The sequence below is a fragment of the Neophocaena asiaeorientalis genome, unplaced genomic scaffold (genome assembly GCF_003031525.2).
Source record: "Neophocaena asiaeorientalis asiaeorientalis breed wild unplaced genomic scaffold, Neophocaena_asiaeorientalis_V1.1 scaffold150, whole genome shotgun sequence".
Lineage (NCBI taxonomy): Eukaryota > Metazoa > Chordata > Mammalia > Artiodactyla > Phocoenidae > Neophocaena > Neophocaena asiaeorientalis.
Window position 1 is genome coordinate 74,629 of NW_020176571.1, and position 15,232 is coordinate 89,860.

Consider the following 15,232-nt stretch of genomic DNA (forward strand, 5'->3'; position numbering starts at 1 on the left):
ACCCCCTTCTAGAAGCAGAACCCTGTGTCCTCCCCTCCGCTGCTCCCCACCCACACCGGTGACCACCCACCGCAGCCCAAGCCCTCGTCACCTCACCCCGCCTCCCCAGTGGCCCCTCGGCCACAGAACCCACATCGTATCCTCTCAGAACCTGCAGGACCAGCCCACTCGCTCGGGCCGTGGTACCTTCCAGACACAGCTGCATGCTGAGAGCGAGCTTCGGCGGCTGATCTCCGGGCACGTGGGGGCACCATGTGCAGCGAGGGGACGCTGGGTGGATAGGAGACCCTGGTCTCATGCAGGCTGTCACCTGGGGGCTCACTTCACTCTGGGGTCCCCATTTCCTTAACTCACAAAGGGGCTACAAGAGGTGGTCTTTCCAGATTTCCTGTCTGGAGACCCCACTATATGGGCCGCTTCTCTGGGCCGGACGTGTGCTGGGTGCTGGCGAGTGCCGGCCCACAGAAACATTTAATCTCCGTGCAAGATTGAACATTCTGGGAGCCCCCCCCAAAAGTGAAAAGAAACAGGTGAAATTCATTTCAGTAATAGATTTTATTTAGCCCAATATACCCAAAAGATTGTCATTTTAACATGCAATCAATATAAAAATTATCGAGTTTCCACCTTTGTAGTTCTTCTATGTGTTTGAAAGCAGCGTGTATTTTACGTTTACAGAACATCTCCATATGGACCAGCCACACTTCACGGGCTCAAAGGCCATCTGCAGCTCATGGCGACCTCACTGGTCACCACAGGCGCTGGTGTGACAAGGCGGCTCTCCTTTCGCTTCGGACCTCGTCAAGCCCAGAGCTGAGGACCAGCCAGAGCAGCAGCTGCACCCTCAGAAACGGCCCGAGCCACCCGAGCAGCAGGGCCGAGTGCCTGTCTGACTAGGAGGGCTAGATGCCAAACAAGGCTGCGGAGCTCAAGACAGACAGGAAGCAGAGACCCTCAAGGCCTAGAGCAGGGCCACATGGGGGCTTCCGGGGCGAGAGAAGAGGCTGGAAAGTCGGGGCTTCCACAACACAAACCCACACACGCACCTGTGGCAGAGGCCTCCCGTCATGTCAGTTACATCCGCTTATTCTTTTAAATGCCTCTGAACACCTTCTAACCCCCCGCCTTCGGGCAGGCAATGGGAACACAGCTACCTCTCATGGGAGCTCTTACCCGGGGCAGGAGATGTGCTAACACCGCACCAGAGGCTCATTTACTCACCCACGTCCCTGTGAGGGAAGAACCGACTTACACATGCGGTTAAATCACTTTTCAACAGTCCCACACCCAGCGAGTGGGAGTGCAGGGATCTACCCTCGACTCAGCACTGCGAAGAGCCACACTCCCCAGCTTCAGAGAGGCCACAGAACCCCCCAATCACAAGGCCGTGGGGTCACCACACAGAAAGCACACGAAACGGGGGCCTGGAGCAGGGGACCCCAGGAAAGGACGCACAGAGGCAACCCCTGGGTAAGTCTGGAAGTTTGAAAGGGCTCATCAGGCAAAAGGGGAGCTGGGCCTCCAGAGGGCTCAGCAGGTGCAGAAGGCACAGCGGTGCGAGGGGTGCAGTGCTCAGAAAACTAAGACCATGGGGGGCTGGGCTGGATCAGAGGCCCCAGGCGAAGTAGGGGTGTCCGCCAAAACCAGTGCCCAAGGGCCTACACAGCAAGAACCTGTGCTTTACCCTTGGGCCGGGGGAAGCCGTTGAAGAGTTTTCTCCAGGGTGTGAACAGGACCAGATTTTAAAAATCATCCTGAAGGACAGAGAGCAAAGCTCGGTCGCCTCCCTTCCTCTCTGCAGGGCTCTTAACTCTTAGCTTCGGCGGACCAACCCTAGGACTAACCTCCCAGGCCTTCCACCACCCCACGGCATGTCCTCACACGGGAACAGGTAGGATTCTTGTGGCCACCGACAGGAAGCACTGAAACATTTCAGCTGTTCAAGCGCTAGGGCCCCAGTGTCTCCTCCCCGCACAGGAATAAAATCGTTCGCTGCCTGCAGAGCCTCCCTCCACCCAACCCCCTCCACACATGCTTCCAGCTCACCTGACTACCCCGCTCCATTTTCAGCTCATCAGCCTTTGAGGCTGGCCTACTTTTCATGGTCACATAAGCAGAAACACTTGTGTGTTATACAAGCAATAGAATATAACTAGAATAACAGGGCAGAGGAAGGCGGGAACCAGTAAAGGCGTGTACCAAGGAGGCAGGGATGCAGGCAGAACCTGGTGAGACAACCATCGGGCGAAGCCCAACTACCGCACGGCAGGGGGAGGAGTTGACAGGAGGGAGAGAGGGCAGACACCGGTGTAACAGAGCCCCGCCTGGCCACTGACAACCTGGGAATCTGAGCTGAAGCCCAGGAGGCACCAGGCCAGACCCCCTCACCCAGCGCCAGGGGCTCAGGAAGCCTGGCCTGAGCAGAGATGGGCTCACTGCACACCTCGGGGAGGGGTAGCGGTAAACCAGACCAGACTGTGGGGCCCTCACCCTGCCCGGGGAGGGCCTGCACTGGGGGCGACCTTCAGAGGTTAAGTGTTCCAAGCGAGTGAAAGGCCAAGTCCCTCCACCAGGACCTTGTTCTGAACTTCCAGCTTCATGAACACCCTGGCCTGAAAAATCAAACCCCTGCCTTTGCAGGAAGATGAAATGTTTCAAGGACAAAGCACTCTCCTTTCCCAAACCCCTCCTGTGCAAGGGGCCTCTGCAGGGCTGTGCATCTTGTTTCCACACCACCTGCCAAGCCGGCCAAAGTGGGGCGCAAAGGGGAGGGCATTCAGGCAGCAAGATACAGTGCCTGGGCCAGGTCAGCTCCTCCTAGAATTAGGCTGGCCGCACTGGCAGGGCCCATCCAGCTGCAAGAAACAGGCTGCCGTGGACGACTGGCTCTGTTGTCCGGCAGCCTTAGGGACCAGGCGGTCAAGGTGAGCAGGAAGACCACTCAGTCGTGGATGGGAGGCCGGCGGAGAGGAGAAGCCACGGCCTCGCGGATCCGACGGAAGATCTGAGCCAGCTTGTAGAGGAAGGGCAGGGAAGCGGGAGAAGCTGCAGGGAGAGGTGAGTCAGTGGGCCCCTTCCCGCCCAGACTCTCCCGCCTGGGGAGCGACCCACGCTGGTGCCCCTTGTCCCCTCCCGACAGGAAAGAATGTCCCTTTCTCCAGGATATAGACTCTGGGATGTATTTTCTTCACTTGGATTACAGTGACCTTCAGCTTGCTCAGAAAAAGATCCAAATTTATTATGTTTTAACCTAACTTTTTAATACACAAAAAAACTGGTAACGGTGGCCCCCTCTGGGGAGAGGAATTTAGGAAGAGACCTTTCGCTACATTCCTTTTTGTATCTTTTAAATTTGGAGCCAAGTGACAGTATTACCTATTTTTATCATAAGTTAATTATATTGAAAACAAAAGTAAAATCCACCTCTTTTGAATGAGAGCTGAGTTGGCTGTTTGTTTTGGTTTGTTTATTTTTCCTTATTTGAATTACTGATTTTTAATTGATTTTTTTTTTCTTTCTTAAAAAGCAATATGTTACTGGAACTTCCCTAGCAGTCCGGTGGTTAAGACTCCACGCTTCCAATGCAGGGGGCGCAGGTTCAATCCCTGGTCGGGGAGCTAAGATCCCGCATGCCACAAGGCGTGGCCAAAAAAAAAAAAAAAATGTTACTTTTAAGAAAGCCATTATAGTCCACCCTCTTTACATCCTCTCTGCCGAGTTCTAACTGCAGCCCAGCCCTGGGTTCTCGCCAGCTCTGCACTGAGTCAAGACTGTCCTGAGGGTGGGACCACAGCCGGGGCTCCCTGATGGAAGAAGCTCAAACGGCCCCTTGCTGTACCCACTCAGGAGACCAGGGCTTATGAGGCTGAAGGACTCATAAGAACCACAAAAAAGTTTCGAAGCCTCTGGAACAAAGTAAAAGGTCAGATGGTGGACAGGAATGAACACAAACTCTCCTCAGCTTCCCTGAGGCCTAACAGAGCTGTTCAGAGGGAACTCCTGCTCAGTGTTCAGCCAAGGGGTCAAAGGGACAACCTGAGCTGTGCAGAAACGGCTCCTGAACGAGAAAAAGGGAAGTGGGGGACACGGGCAAGATCTAAGGCTAAGTCAAGAGCAACAGACACACGTTTGTGTGACTCTGGAGTCATCTTTTCTCTTTTCTCTCTGGTTCTTAGGTTTCTCAACCAAAAACGAAAGAAAATGAAGGGACTGAAACAAGGGTTTCCAGTTTTCCTTTCAGTTTTGAAAGTTACATAATCCTAAAACTAAATTCATGAGATTAGGTCATAACTCACACAGAGCAAGACACAGAAAAGTCCACGAGTGAGCACCTAACCATTGACCCAGTGCTTACAGGTCTGAGGAATTAACCCTCAGCAAAGAGCACAGCAGAAAACAGAGTAAGAAATCATCAAAATGTTCAACGATAGGGCATTGTAAAATCAATTATGGAAGTTCCTATAATTTGAAATATTATTTAGCCAGGTAAAGCTTTAAACACATTTTTTTTTTTTTTTGGCTGCGCTTCGGTATCTTAGTTCCCTGACCAGGGATCCAAACTGGGCCCTCAGCAGTGAAAGCGCAGAGTCCTAACCACTGGACCAACAAGGAAGTCCCTAAAGCCATGTTTTAAAGAATACTTGTAGAGGGATGGGCAATTGGAAGAAGGTACTTCCAGTTATAAGATACATAAGTATCAGGAATGTAATGTACAACATGACAAATATAATTAACACTGCTGTGTGTTAGATACAGAAGGTAAGAAAGTAAGTCCTAAGAGTTCTCATCCCAAGTAAAAAAAATTTTTTTCTATTTCTAAATTATTTATCTATATGAAATGATAAAGCTTCACTAGACATACTGTGGCAATCATTTCATGATGTATGTGAGTCAAATCATTATGCTGTACACCTTAAACTTATACAGTGCTCTATGTCAATTATAACTCAATAAAACTAGAAGGAAAAACAAAGAATACTTAATGACACAGAAAATTGCATCTATATCCAGAGAAAGACTAAGTATAACCATTACAGTAGCAGGCTTATGGATGATTTCTGTTTTCTCCTTTATACTTTTCTCTATTTTCCATATTCTCTAAAATATTATATATATTTTTCTATTGTAATTGTATTTCTACAATTTAATATGTTTTAAATTAACATAAAGTTTTTACACATTATGATGACGTTTTTCTTTTTTAACTCTGCGGCTCTCCTCAGAGTTCACCCCTGGACGTCCAGGGTCAACAGGGCAGAGTGGACTTTCTCCAGGGCTGGCTCCTGCTTGGGTCCACCAACTCCTCCTTGCAGAAGAGACCAGGGAAAACCTCCACCCCCAGGAGGGCTCCCAAGGGCCAGCCCCTGTCAACCGCCCCGTCCCCAGGAGGGCGGGAGGCGTCTTCACTCACCGGGATCAAACCTCACCACCAAGAGGCAGAGAAGCAAGGCAGCCAGGAGGCTCTTTCTGAAGGGCAGGGAAAAGAAGTGCCTCACTGCAGAGTCCCAAAGCTGGCGAAGCAACGTCAGTAGTGACAGGAACCTGTGGGAGGAGGAGCCTGGCCGGGGAGACGGAGCATAACTTCAGGGTAAGAACCAGCTTCCCTGACTCTGAGCTTTGAGCTTGATTATAAAAGTCGAGCAAAAGGGTAACAAGACTGGCTTTCTCATGCAGTTCATAAAGTGGTTCTAAAGGAAGTTCCAAAAGCTCCAAAGGTGCTTTAAGGACAGACTAAATCACCAGAATACCATCTCCTTACGAGAGGACTTTGACAGAAACGTCTACTCAGCCGGGGAAACCTGGCACATCTGGTGCTTCTTTAATAGCCTGACTACTTTACAGCATTTTGGCCTAAGACGTATGCATGGAGTTACACAGGGCAATAGTTCCTGATGATCGATGAATGCAGAAAATAAAGGGCACCTAATAGGTACAGTGAAGAATTCCAGTCTTGGACCGTGAGTACAAACATGAACACTACCTCCCAGCCCTGAACTCCTCCTTCCCAGGCAGTGGACAGGCAGGGGGTCTGGGGGGTCACGTGTAGTCCCTGAAGTCAACAACCTGTTTGCAAAGAAGTGATCCTAACTCAGCAGGTTCATGCTCACAAAGAAAGCACAGAAAGGAAAACACTTTGGAAACAGGACTTCAGTCTCCTAACGGGCCTTTCATGTAAAACGGACTAGGCCTATTCTACGTGTTACCAACAGAAAAAGCAAGAATCAGTGGGTTAGAAACTACCAGAAGGAAACGTTAAACTCAGCCTCAGGAAGAACTTCCTTAAAGAACTGTCCCCAGCTGCGTCAGGAGACAGGGACTTTTCTGTCCTTGAAAGTATTCATGTACAGACTAGACGATCGCTCAAGGAAAAGGTGATGAAGAGGCTTCAGGGACCGGGGAAGAGTCCGGAGTAGAGGGCCTTTAAGTCCACCCCCCGCATCCCTGCCCGTGCAGGCACCCTTGCAGCTGCTAGCCAGGTGCACAGTGTTGGGTCTTGAAGCGGCTTCCACCGTTTATAAAGCTGCACTCTACTGGCAGAAGCTGGCTGGCCCTGAAACGGGGCAGACGTCAATCCCTGAAGAAGACCCTGAGCGAGAGGTCTGCTAAGGGAAGGCACACAGGAGGCAGGGCAGGGGCCCAAACGGAATGCCGCAAGTCGAGCTAACAAGTTACCATGTCAGCTGTTCATTCTCCTTTGGCTATCCCCAACTACACCTCAGCGGGGTCTGCATTTGGGCCAGCATTTAAAGCAGTAACATCCCACCCAGGCCAGCACCGTGGAGGCAGACCTAACGACAGGACCCCAAGGAGAAGGTGGCTGTCAGGAGACAAAAGCCAAGTTTCTGTCTGAGGACTGCGCCACCCACCTTTCACTGCCACCTTCCGAGGGTCTGGGCTGGGCTATCTAAGCACCCCAACAGGTTTCTTATTCTGTGATCTGGAAGTTACTCACACAAAGAACTGCTCCAAGGTTCAGGAGAAAGCCCATTACTTCCCTGTAGAGAGGCCAAAAAGGACAACGTCTCACCTTCCTGGTTTAGCTTCTGGGTCTCCTCGGAGCCGGACTGTGCGTGTTTCTGCTGTTGCCTCGCCGTGCTAATGGCCTGAAGTGCGTCCAGCCGCTGCGTCTCACTGAAGACTGCAGAGCCCGCCACCAGCTCTTCAGCCTCCGACAAGCAACCCAGAGGAAGCAGCACCCGCTGCAGGTGAAGTTCTGCTAAGGCTCTGTACTCTGGAAGGCCCTGGTTGTCAGCATCTTGGAGCCAAGCACTGACCGTATCCAGCACAGCTCCAGGCTCTCGCATCTTGCTGTATAAAAGAACACTGCAGCCCCAAATAATGCAACCCCGAAAAAAGAGCAGTCAGTTCTTCGCAGTTTGTTAATTTCTCATAATCACCTCCTCCCACCCAGCCCGCCAGGCCCTCCAGCCCTTCCCTCCAGGATGCTGACACGCTAAGAACCAGGAGTTCTTAGGAGAAGCAAGAAGCTCTCTCAGCTCTGACACACCCCACTTCTGTCACCCCACTGCTCGTCTCCTATTCCTTCCTCTTTTCCCTTCCCCCTTCCTAAATTCCTCCTTCCACATCTTTTATCGTTATGTTTTGAAGTCGGGGGCGGCGGCACAGGGAAAGAATCAGATCTGAAGGGAAATGGTATGGAAGGGAAAAGAGGAGATATCAGGGCTGCATCGGCAGAGGACTGGAAAAGCCTCTTGCTCCTGCACTGACCCGTGGGGAAGCAGTAAGGACCTAAGGACCTACCACAGCTCCAAGACTTTGGGGGGCAGCTTCTCAGGAACCTGGTAACACCGAAGAACCCAGGACAGCACTTCCTGCCACCGATCCATCTCTGCCAGCGCCTGGATCCCCACAACACACAGAGAGCATTTCACCTCCAAGCAGCTGTCCGCAGAAAAGCCAATTCAAGTCCAGAAGTGGTTCCCCTGCATTGCCATTCCCACCTCCACCCTGAGACTGTTCTTTGCCAGCTCCCAGCTCAGCAGCCATCACCTCTCTCCTCGCCACTGACATTCCAGTGGGCCTCACAATTACCGTCACTCTCATGGGCCCCAACACAAGAGAAAACTGCCCTCTTCCCAGGAGCTAAAAGTCCCTGTAAACCTAGAGGCAAACCTAGAGGCTGCTGCCCAACACACATCCCTGTATCCAGGTAAATTCAGGGTTAGCAAACAGGAAGGGTTCATTTACTCCCGAGGGGAAAAAGTCAAAGGGCAGCACAAATGTGTGGGTGGAAAGAGAGCTGGAGCTAAGAGTTTGCTTAGTGAAGAAAGGCGCAGGAGCAAGGTCTCCGCCTGAGGGCAGCACCCAGAATCACAGCCTTCAGCATTTACTGCAACAAGCCTTCACCGACCCCTCAACACACAGCCAGGGCTCCCCAGTTCATCCATCCTTCTCTGGGGACTCTACCCACTCCCTACTGCGGCCTAATCCAACTCTACAACCCACAGAGAAATGATGCCCTCAGCTACAGGAGAGGCTAGCAGCATCAGGAAGAGCAAGGCAGCACCAAAATTCCGATTCTTTGATACGATCCTTCAACAGGACCAGAACACACCCATTTATCAGCCAAGGTGAGAGCGCTCGGGGGAGGGGTGCGCCTAGGAGAGAACTTCGCCACCTGCTTACTGAAGTGATTTAACAACTCAATTCTATCTTCCCGTCAGGCATTCTACCCTGGAACAGGGAGAAAGAACTGGCTGTGGGTCCCCCTGAGCCCGTTACACTACTCAACCTCTTCCTCCTCACTGGGCAGCGCCTCGTTCTCTCCCCGGAGAACCCGCACAAGGTGAGCCGCTGCCTCCGGAGAGTCACCGCGAGAAAAGAAGGCATAAGGCTGGCATGAGCGACCGGATGGCAGGAGCGCTGGGGTCTGGCGCCCCTCCCACCGCCCCCGGAGGCGAACCGAGCCCAGCACTTACGCGCCCGCCGGCTCCTCCGCTAGGCCCTGCCAGGCGCGTTCGCAGGTGCGCAGCGCCGCGCGGAAGTCCAGGTGCACCACCAGCAGGTCGGCCGCCTCCTCCAGCAGAAGCGCGGCCGCCGACGGCGCCGGAGCGGCGCGCACAGGCTCGCTGCTCCGCAGGAGCCCCCCGAGCCCCCTCAGGGGGACTGCGGAAGTCGCTGGGTCACTCCTCATAAGCCGGCGCCAAGCCGCCGCCCTCTGCGGGCTGCGGGGTACCCGGTGCGGCCTGGGGAGGAGGGAGAGTACTCACAGCCTGGCCCACAAGCCTCCCCGAGGCCGCACCCCGAGAAGGAAACCGGGGAGCGGCTGGGCTCTCCTGCGGTTCCGGCGCGGGACAGCCTCGCGCCCTCGGATTTGCAGAGCAATGCGTCCTTCGACACCCGGCCCCACCACAGGGACTGGGACCCTCGGCCCTCCTGGCCTCTCTAGCTGCAGAGCCGCCAGCACTGGTGCGGGAACGCAGCCAGCGACATCGCTGCGCGCGCAGCCCCCGCCGACGGTCGGGGTTCGGCGGCGCGACGGCACTCTGGGAGTTGTAGTCCGGCTCCTGAAGCGGCCGCCCTCCCGGCGCAGCTGGGAACTGCGGACTACAAGCCCCGGCATGCCGCGTCCCGAAAGTCGTGGCAGCTGGAGGAAGCCCGGCGACGGAAGCCGCGGGCTGTTGGAGTTGAGGCCCAACGGGGTGCGGGCGTAGGCGTGGTTCTCCGGCACCTGCTGTGGGGACGCCCCGCGGGCAGCGGGCGGGAAAGGGCGTCTGTGTGCCGTCTTCCGCCGGGCTCCCGCCCGGCTCCCGGTCAGTCCGCGCGGAGACTCCATACCTCAGGCCAAGTAGAGAGCTCGTGGAAAACAGCCGTACAGTGTGTAATGCAGTTTGCAGTAAAGCACTGGGACAGAGTAAGTATTCCATACGTTACGGCTGCGATAGTAATTATTAAGTGGTTGTACACAGACACGTAAGTGACATTTATTATTATATTCTGTGCTTCACTCAGGCTTTTGGGGGCCTCCCAGGTTTGTGTTACCTCAGTTCGGTTCCTCCCAGTTCCTACCTTTGAAGTCTCTCGAAGCGGGTCCGCTTGTGATTAGATGAGACGGACCAGGCTAGGCGCAGGGTCAGGACCTGCCCGCGTCGGCCTCCCCTCCCCTGGTCAGCAGCCTGGGCCCTCAGCTGTCTGCAGAAAGTCCTCCCGGAAAGCTGAGGCAGAAGCGTTCAATGCGTCAGACTCTGCGGCTGAGAAGTGTGGAGCCGTAACCGTATAAGGTGACGAAGCCAGGACGCACTTCTTCCGCAGATACCTAACCTCCTAAGTGCCAGGCCTCGTTCTGAACACTGAGGCTCCCACTGAACAAAGGCAAAAATAGCAGCCTCTGTGGAGTTTCCATATAGTGAAAGGAAACAAAATTGAACACGAACGAGTGAAGTACATACAGTCGTATGTCAGGTGGGGATAAATGCTAAGGAGAAGTGAACCAAATACAGAAGAGCGCTTGGGAGTGACAACAGGGACGACAGCTAACTTTGTTTTCTAACAGTAAAGCCAGGGCTGGAGCATAGCAGAGAGAAAATGTGGCCCTTGAGCTCAGGACTGGCCTCCGTTGGTGGGGTCACTGCCCTCGGGACCAGTATATACTCAGCATGCATCTTAAATCCCTCTTCAACGCCGGGCGCAGTATTCATTCCCACACAGCAAACTCCGGAGGCAAGCAGGCCAGAGGAAAGTGTGGATCAGTTCAAGGCCGAAGTTACCAAAATGTTTTATCAGTTCTGCCTCGAGTCGGACAGCAGCTAATGAAGATCATTAGAAATGACATAGTTATTGGACTGCAACGAACAAAACACCTGTTTCTCAGAGCTGGTTTTAGAAGTCTTCCCTGAAAAATCGGTAAGCAGTAGCATCAGAACATGGATGTACCAGGCCTGGGCGAGCTGAGACTGGTACAGCCACGCCTCAGCCTCCGGAAGTGCCACCTCCAAGCTTTTGCTGCCTGAAAAAGGCCCCTTCCTTCAGCCCTAAGGAGAAGGTTCTTGCAATGCCCAGGCCTTTCCAGGAGATGGCAGCACAGCCCTAAAAGAAGCCAACTTGCCAGCAGGTGTAGTGCCGTGGCTGCCGGAATGAGGTCAGGATATTTAAGGAAGTGGGCGGTTGCAAAAAGCCATATAAGAATAGGATTGTGTTCTATTTCTGTGTTTCACCCGATCTCTGACTATGCAGGACTACATAGTGATCTGGCTGTCACCACACAACTTCAGCACTGCTGTACCCGCCGCCTGATTCCTGAACACCAGCACTGTGACGCTCCCCACCCCCCACCCGCTTCTGAACGTACCCAGAACTTCTCAGCCTAAGACGCGGCAGCCCTAATGTATTCCAGCTGAGGGAGAGTGAACAGGGCCCATGACTCAAGCTTTGAAACCACCTAGCCTCCCCCGGGATAAAATGAGTGGAAACAAGCCAGTTCTCTCAGACCTGTAAGACCTGACCCATCTCAATATTTGTTTTGCTGGAATGCTTTCATTTTGGGAAAACTAGTAAATGAGACTCAAAACCCACTTGATAGCCATCCCCCAGCCCACCCAAGCTCTGGGACCTGCCACTCTCCCTTCTGTTCGTCGGGTGCTCAGTGTGTCTTGCCTGAGAAGTGTCCTGAGGGTGTGGATCTGCTCGGCTGCTTTGAGCAAGTGATGAGTCCGTGTTTCCATAGCGAAAAGGGCTCTGGTCTGGGAGATGAGCTACACCATTTGGAATCCCGAGGGCCTCTGAAAAGTCAGGCCAGTCCTCTGAGCCTCGGTTTTCTCATCTGAGGACATTGACACCAACACCTGCCATGTGGGTGGTTGTAAAGGTCAGAAGAGGTCATGTGACAATGCCTAGAATGCCTTTTTAAAAACATTTATTGGTTTGTTTGACTCTGCTGGATCTTCATTGCTGCACGCTGGAATCTTTAGTTGTGGCCTGCAAACTCTTAGTTGTGGCATATGGGATCTAGTTCCCTGACCAGGGATAGAACCCGGGCCCCCTGCATTGGGAGCGCAGAGTCTTAGCCACTGGACCACCAGGGAAGTCCCTAGAATGCTTTAAATCACTGGAATAGTTCAGGCTGATAATAAGATGAGATGATACACTGGGGGTGGGTAAGAAGAAGAAAGAATCCAATTCCACCTCAAAGTCCTGTAATCTTACTTTCTGACCCAGAATCAGACTCTTGACCTTACAAAGGTCAGATGCCCACATCTAGAGTCTGCCCTTTCCAAGCTGGCCATGCATTTCGTGATGATAGGCAGCATCCATAGCTGCCCCTCTGGGCACGCTCGTCCAGCCAGAGCCCCTCTGTACAGGGACACCAGTGGGAAAGCCCTGCAGGCAGTAGGATCATGCCTGGTGTGGACTTTGGCTAGAAGCAAGCCAAAGACATAAATATTGGCAGGGTGGAGATGATGCTTTTCCAGGCTGGTCACGGGCCCCAGACCTTCGTCAGTTAGATGGCATTTTTATGGCTCATTTTAGAGCCTGGACTTGGAGTTCAGGGCAGAACTCTGCTTCCCGTCTCCTCCTCTCCAGGTACACACACAGTGCTCACTTTGCTTCTGTGTCTAAGGAGTGTCGTCATCCCCACCCCGTGCAGTACTTTACAGCATGGGAACGCCAGCTCAGTTTGGTGCTCCAGCATCAACCATGTGCTGGGCGCTGTTCTGAGTGCTTTACATCCACCTCATCTTAATCACCAGCAGCCCTGCGACAACAGCCCTGCTGTGGCCCCCAAGTTGTGGGTGTAGAAGCCAAGGCAACAGGGCAGTCACACAGGAATGCAGAGGGGGGCTGGGACCTCAGTAAGGCAGTTTGGCTCGAGTGTTTTTTCTCAGCTGATAACGTAATTCTGGCTGTACAAGGTGCTCTCACCCTGTTTGAGCTGGACAGCAAACCTGTGAGCAAGGCAATACAGGTATATTATTCTTATTCCTATCACTAGATGGGAAATTAAAGCTCAGAAACTGTCTGAGTTCAGAACTCATGGTTTCAGTGGCAAAGCTGGAACAACTACTGGAGACTTCTCTCACCAGAGCCCACGGCAGGGCATTCTTCAGAGGGCTGGCAATAGCTCCTCCCTATCTGCCCTCAGCGCGACCGGGAGCCCCCCACGCAGACCTGCCCTCCAATTTCCACATGTTCTCACCCACCCCGGGAGCCAGAGGGTTCACCTGAGCAAATCTTCACGATGCCAGACCAGGCCTGATGTGAAACAAGTAACGGCTGCTCACTGGGGACTAGTCAGCCCTGCTCTGTCGTGGAAGGTGGAAGGATGCTGGGCCCTCCTGAGTCTTCCCTGGTCCCACTCAACTCAAGCTAATCACTCCTCCCTTCAAACTCCCCACTGTGCTTTGCATTTTCTTATAGTTATTTGTGCCATTCCCTTACTCAGCGGTGCCATTCCTGAGGACTCCTGAGTGCCATTCCTTATCTCAGGGGGCATCTGGCATGGTGCAAAGCGGTAGGCATGCGCTGCTCCAAGGGCCCCCGCCTCCCCTGAGCTGTTTTGCATCATTTGATCCAGACTTGCAGGTACCCTCGCTGGTGAGCACTGTGAGAAAGGCTGGAAGCTGAGGAGATACATGCCCTAATGCAGCCCGCCCAAAAGGAGGGACACGTGGCGGTGTTTCCAGATACTGGTACCCCGGCCTGCCTACTTGCCTGTGAGTGATTTGCAATGTTCCTTCTAGTGCTCCCTTCCTTGTTTCCTAGGAAATAATCGAATAAACTTAGTCACCCTGAGTGATACAATTTCAGGGTTGGAAGGAGCCTTATTCTACAGCCAAACTGAGGCCAGGAAGGGGAAGCGACAGCTGCTGTCACCCACAGAAGGATGCAGCACCCCTGCCCCCGACATGCTGCCCCAGAGAGGACCCCGCCTTGACTTGAAGTGTTTCCTCACCAGCCCAGAGATCCCCGTGCTTTGGGGTGGGTCTCAGCATCCAAGGCCACTGTTCATGCCCAGATCCTGCTGGGAAGAGCACTCCCCACCCCAGGGCTCCCTCCCTGTACCCACCCCCGTCCCCAGAGCAGCTCTGGTCCCCAAAACCTGTGGCTTCCCCCAGCGGGCCCTCGGGAGGGGCTCTCAACATAGTTTTAACATTTCAGTTGTATGGTTACCTGAGATGAAGCTACGATTGTTACTGATCAGTAGATTTTATTTTCTAGAGAAACATTCCAAAAGAGGGTTGATGGAGGGGCAATTAAAAGTGGTCATTTGTATTTAAAAGCCTGGGAACCACTGACAGAATCTTTATGTCCCAAATTATTTCCTGAAGTTACTTCCCCAAATGGAATTTCGGGTCAGCAAGCCCTGATGAAGGCATATGGGCAGTGGGTAAGGAGGAGAAATGTTGGGAGGATTTCCAGAAATCTTCATTTCACACCTGACCCAGGTGAGGGCAGTGGAAAGAGAGGGGTGGTGAGAACCTCAAAGAAGCAGAAGGGCGGCGCTCCCAACCCTGGAGGCTTCAGTCAGCCTGAAAATTGGTTTTCTTACTCAGCTGTCTACAGCGAGGAAAACACACATGTGCCCAACACTATCCCATGGGTCCAGGGCCTAAAAGAAATAAAGTAATAGGGGCTTCCCTGGTGGCGCAGTGGTTGAGAGTCTGCCTGCCAATGCAGGGGACATGGGTTCAAGCCCTAGTCTGGGAGGATCCCGCATGCCGCGGAGCGACTGGGCCCGTGAGCCACAACTACCGAGCCTGCGCGTCTGGAGCCTGTGCTCCACAGCAAGAGAGGCCACGATAGTGAGAGGCCCACGCACCGCGATGAAGAGTGGCCCCCACTTGCCACAACTAGAGAAAGCCCTCGCACGGAAACGAAGACCCCACACAGCAAAAATAAAAAAATAAAGTTTAAAAAAAAAAAAAAAAGAAATAAAGTAATAACTATAAAATAAACAAAAGGAATTGCAGTTTGCCTTTGCATTTGTCTTAATGATTTTTCTCAGACTGTAACCTCAAGGGCGTCTTGGTATCCTCACCCGAGCCTAGTGCCCTGCTCCACAGGTAAGCTGACCCTACCCAGCATCTGGTTCCGGGGCAGGTTCAGAATGACACCAGGTGGAATGCTTGAAAGCTGGTAAAGTGAGGAAAACAGGTGTCTGAACATATTTTTTTAACCCATGACAATTCAGTTCATTTCAAAAATTGTTCAGGACTACTTGGCCAAGGTCCAGTTTGTTGGTTTTGTAAAAGCCTCTTTCCCTGCAAATCAGTCT

At 52.9% G+C, this 15,232-nt stretch overlaps 1 protein-coding gene and 1 long non-coding RNA gene across 4 annotated transcripts; one reads left to right on the forward strand and one right to left on the reverse strand.

The window, feature by feature from the left end:
• Positions 1-536: 536 nt before the first annotated feature.
• On the reverse strand, positions 537-9,305 carry PEX26 (peroxisomal biogenesis factor 26). 3 transcript variants are annotated; one of them, XM_024733107.1, is made up of 5 exons: positions 8,940-9,305; positions 7,762-7,902; positions 7,028-7,323; positions 5,411-5,557; positions 537-3,045 (listed from the first exon to the last, which is right to left on the reverse strand). In XM_024733107.1, the coding sequence occupies exons 1-5, from the start codon at positions 9,152-9,154 to the stop codon at positions 2,942-2,944; spliced, it is 903 nt and encodes a 300-aa protein (XP_024588875.1). In that variant the 5' UTR covers positions 9,155-9,305; the 3' UTR covers positions 537-2,941. The 3 variants fall into 3 exon arrangements, with proteins under 3 accessions (XP_024588875.1, XP_024588877.1, XP_024588876.1); XM_024733109.1 differs by having other exon boundaries at positions 537-3,625; XM_024733108.1 differs by lacking the exon at positions 537-3,045 and adding an exon at positions 3,632-5,305.
• A 437-nt stretch (positions 9,306-9,742) lies between these two features.
• Positions 9,743-14,625, forward strand: LOC112391628 (uncharacterized). The gene is made up of 3 exons (XR_003001536.1): positions 9,743-9,874; positions 13,532-13,670; positions 13,765-14,625. It is a non-coding gene; the product is annotated as an uncharacterized LOC112391628 (long non-coding RNA).
• Positions 14,626-15,232: the final 607 nt, after the last annotated feature.

Excerpts from the sequence above, each read along its gene's own strand:
- PEX26 (XM_024733107.1), bottom strand. The coding sequence starts at position 9,154 with ATGAGGAGTGACCCAGCGACTTCCGCAGTCCCCCTGAGGGGGCTCGGG. Across the intron at positions 5,558-7,027 it reads CCAGAAGCTAAACCAGGAAG|GCTCCTCCTCCCACAGGTTC; the intron begins GTGAGACGTTGT and ends CTCCCCGGCCAG. Across the intron at positions 3,046-5,410 it reads GGTGGTGAGGTTTGATCCCG|CTTCTCCCGCTTCCCTGCCC; the intron begins GTGAGTGAAGAC and ends CTCTCCCTGCAG.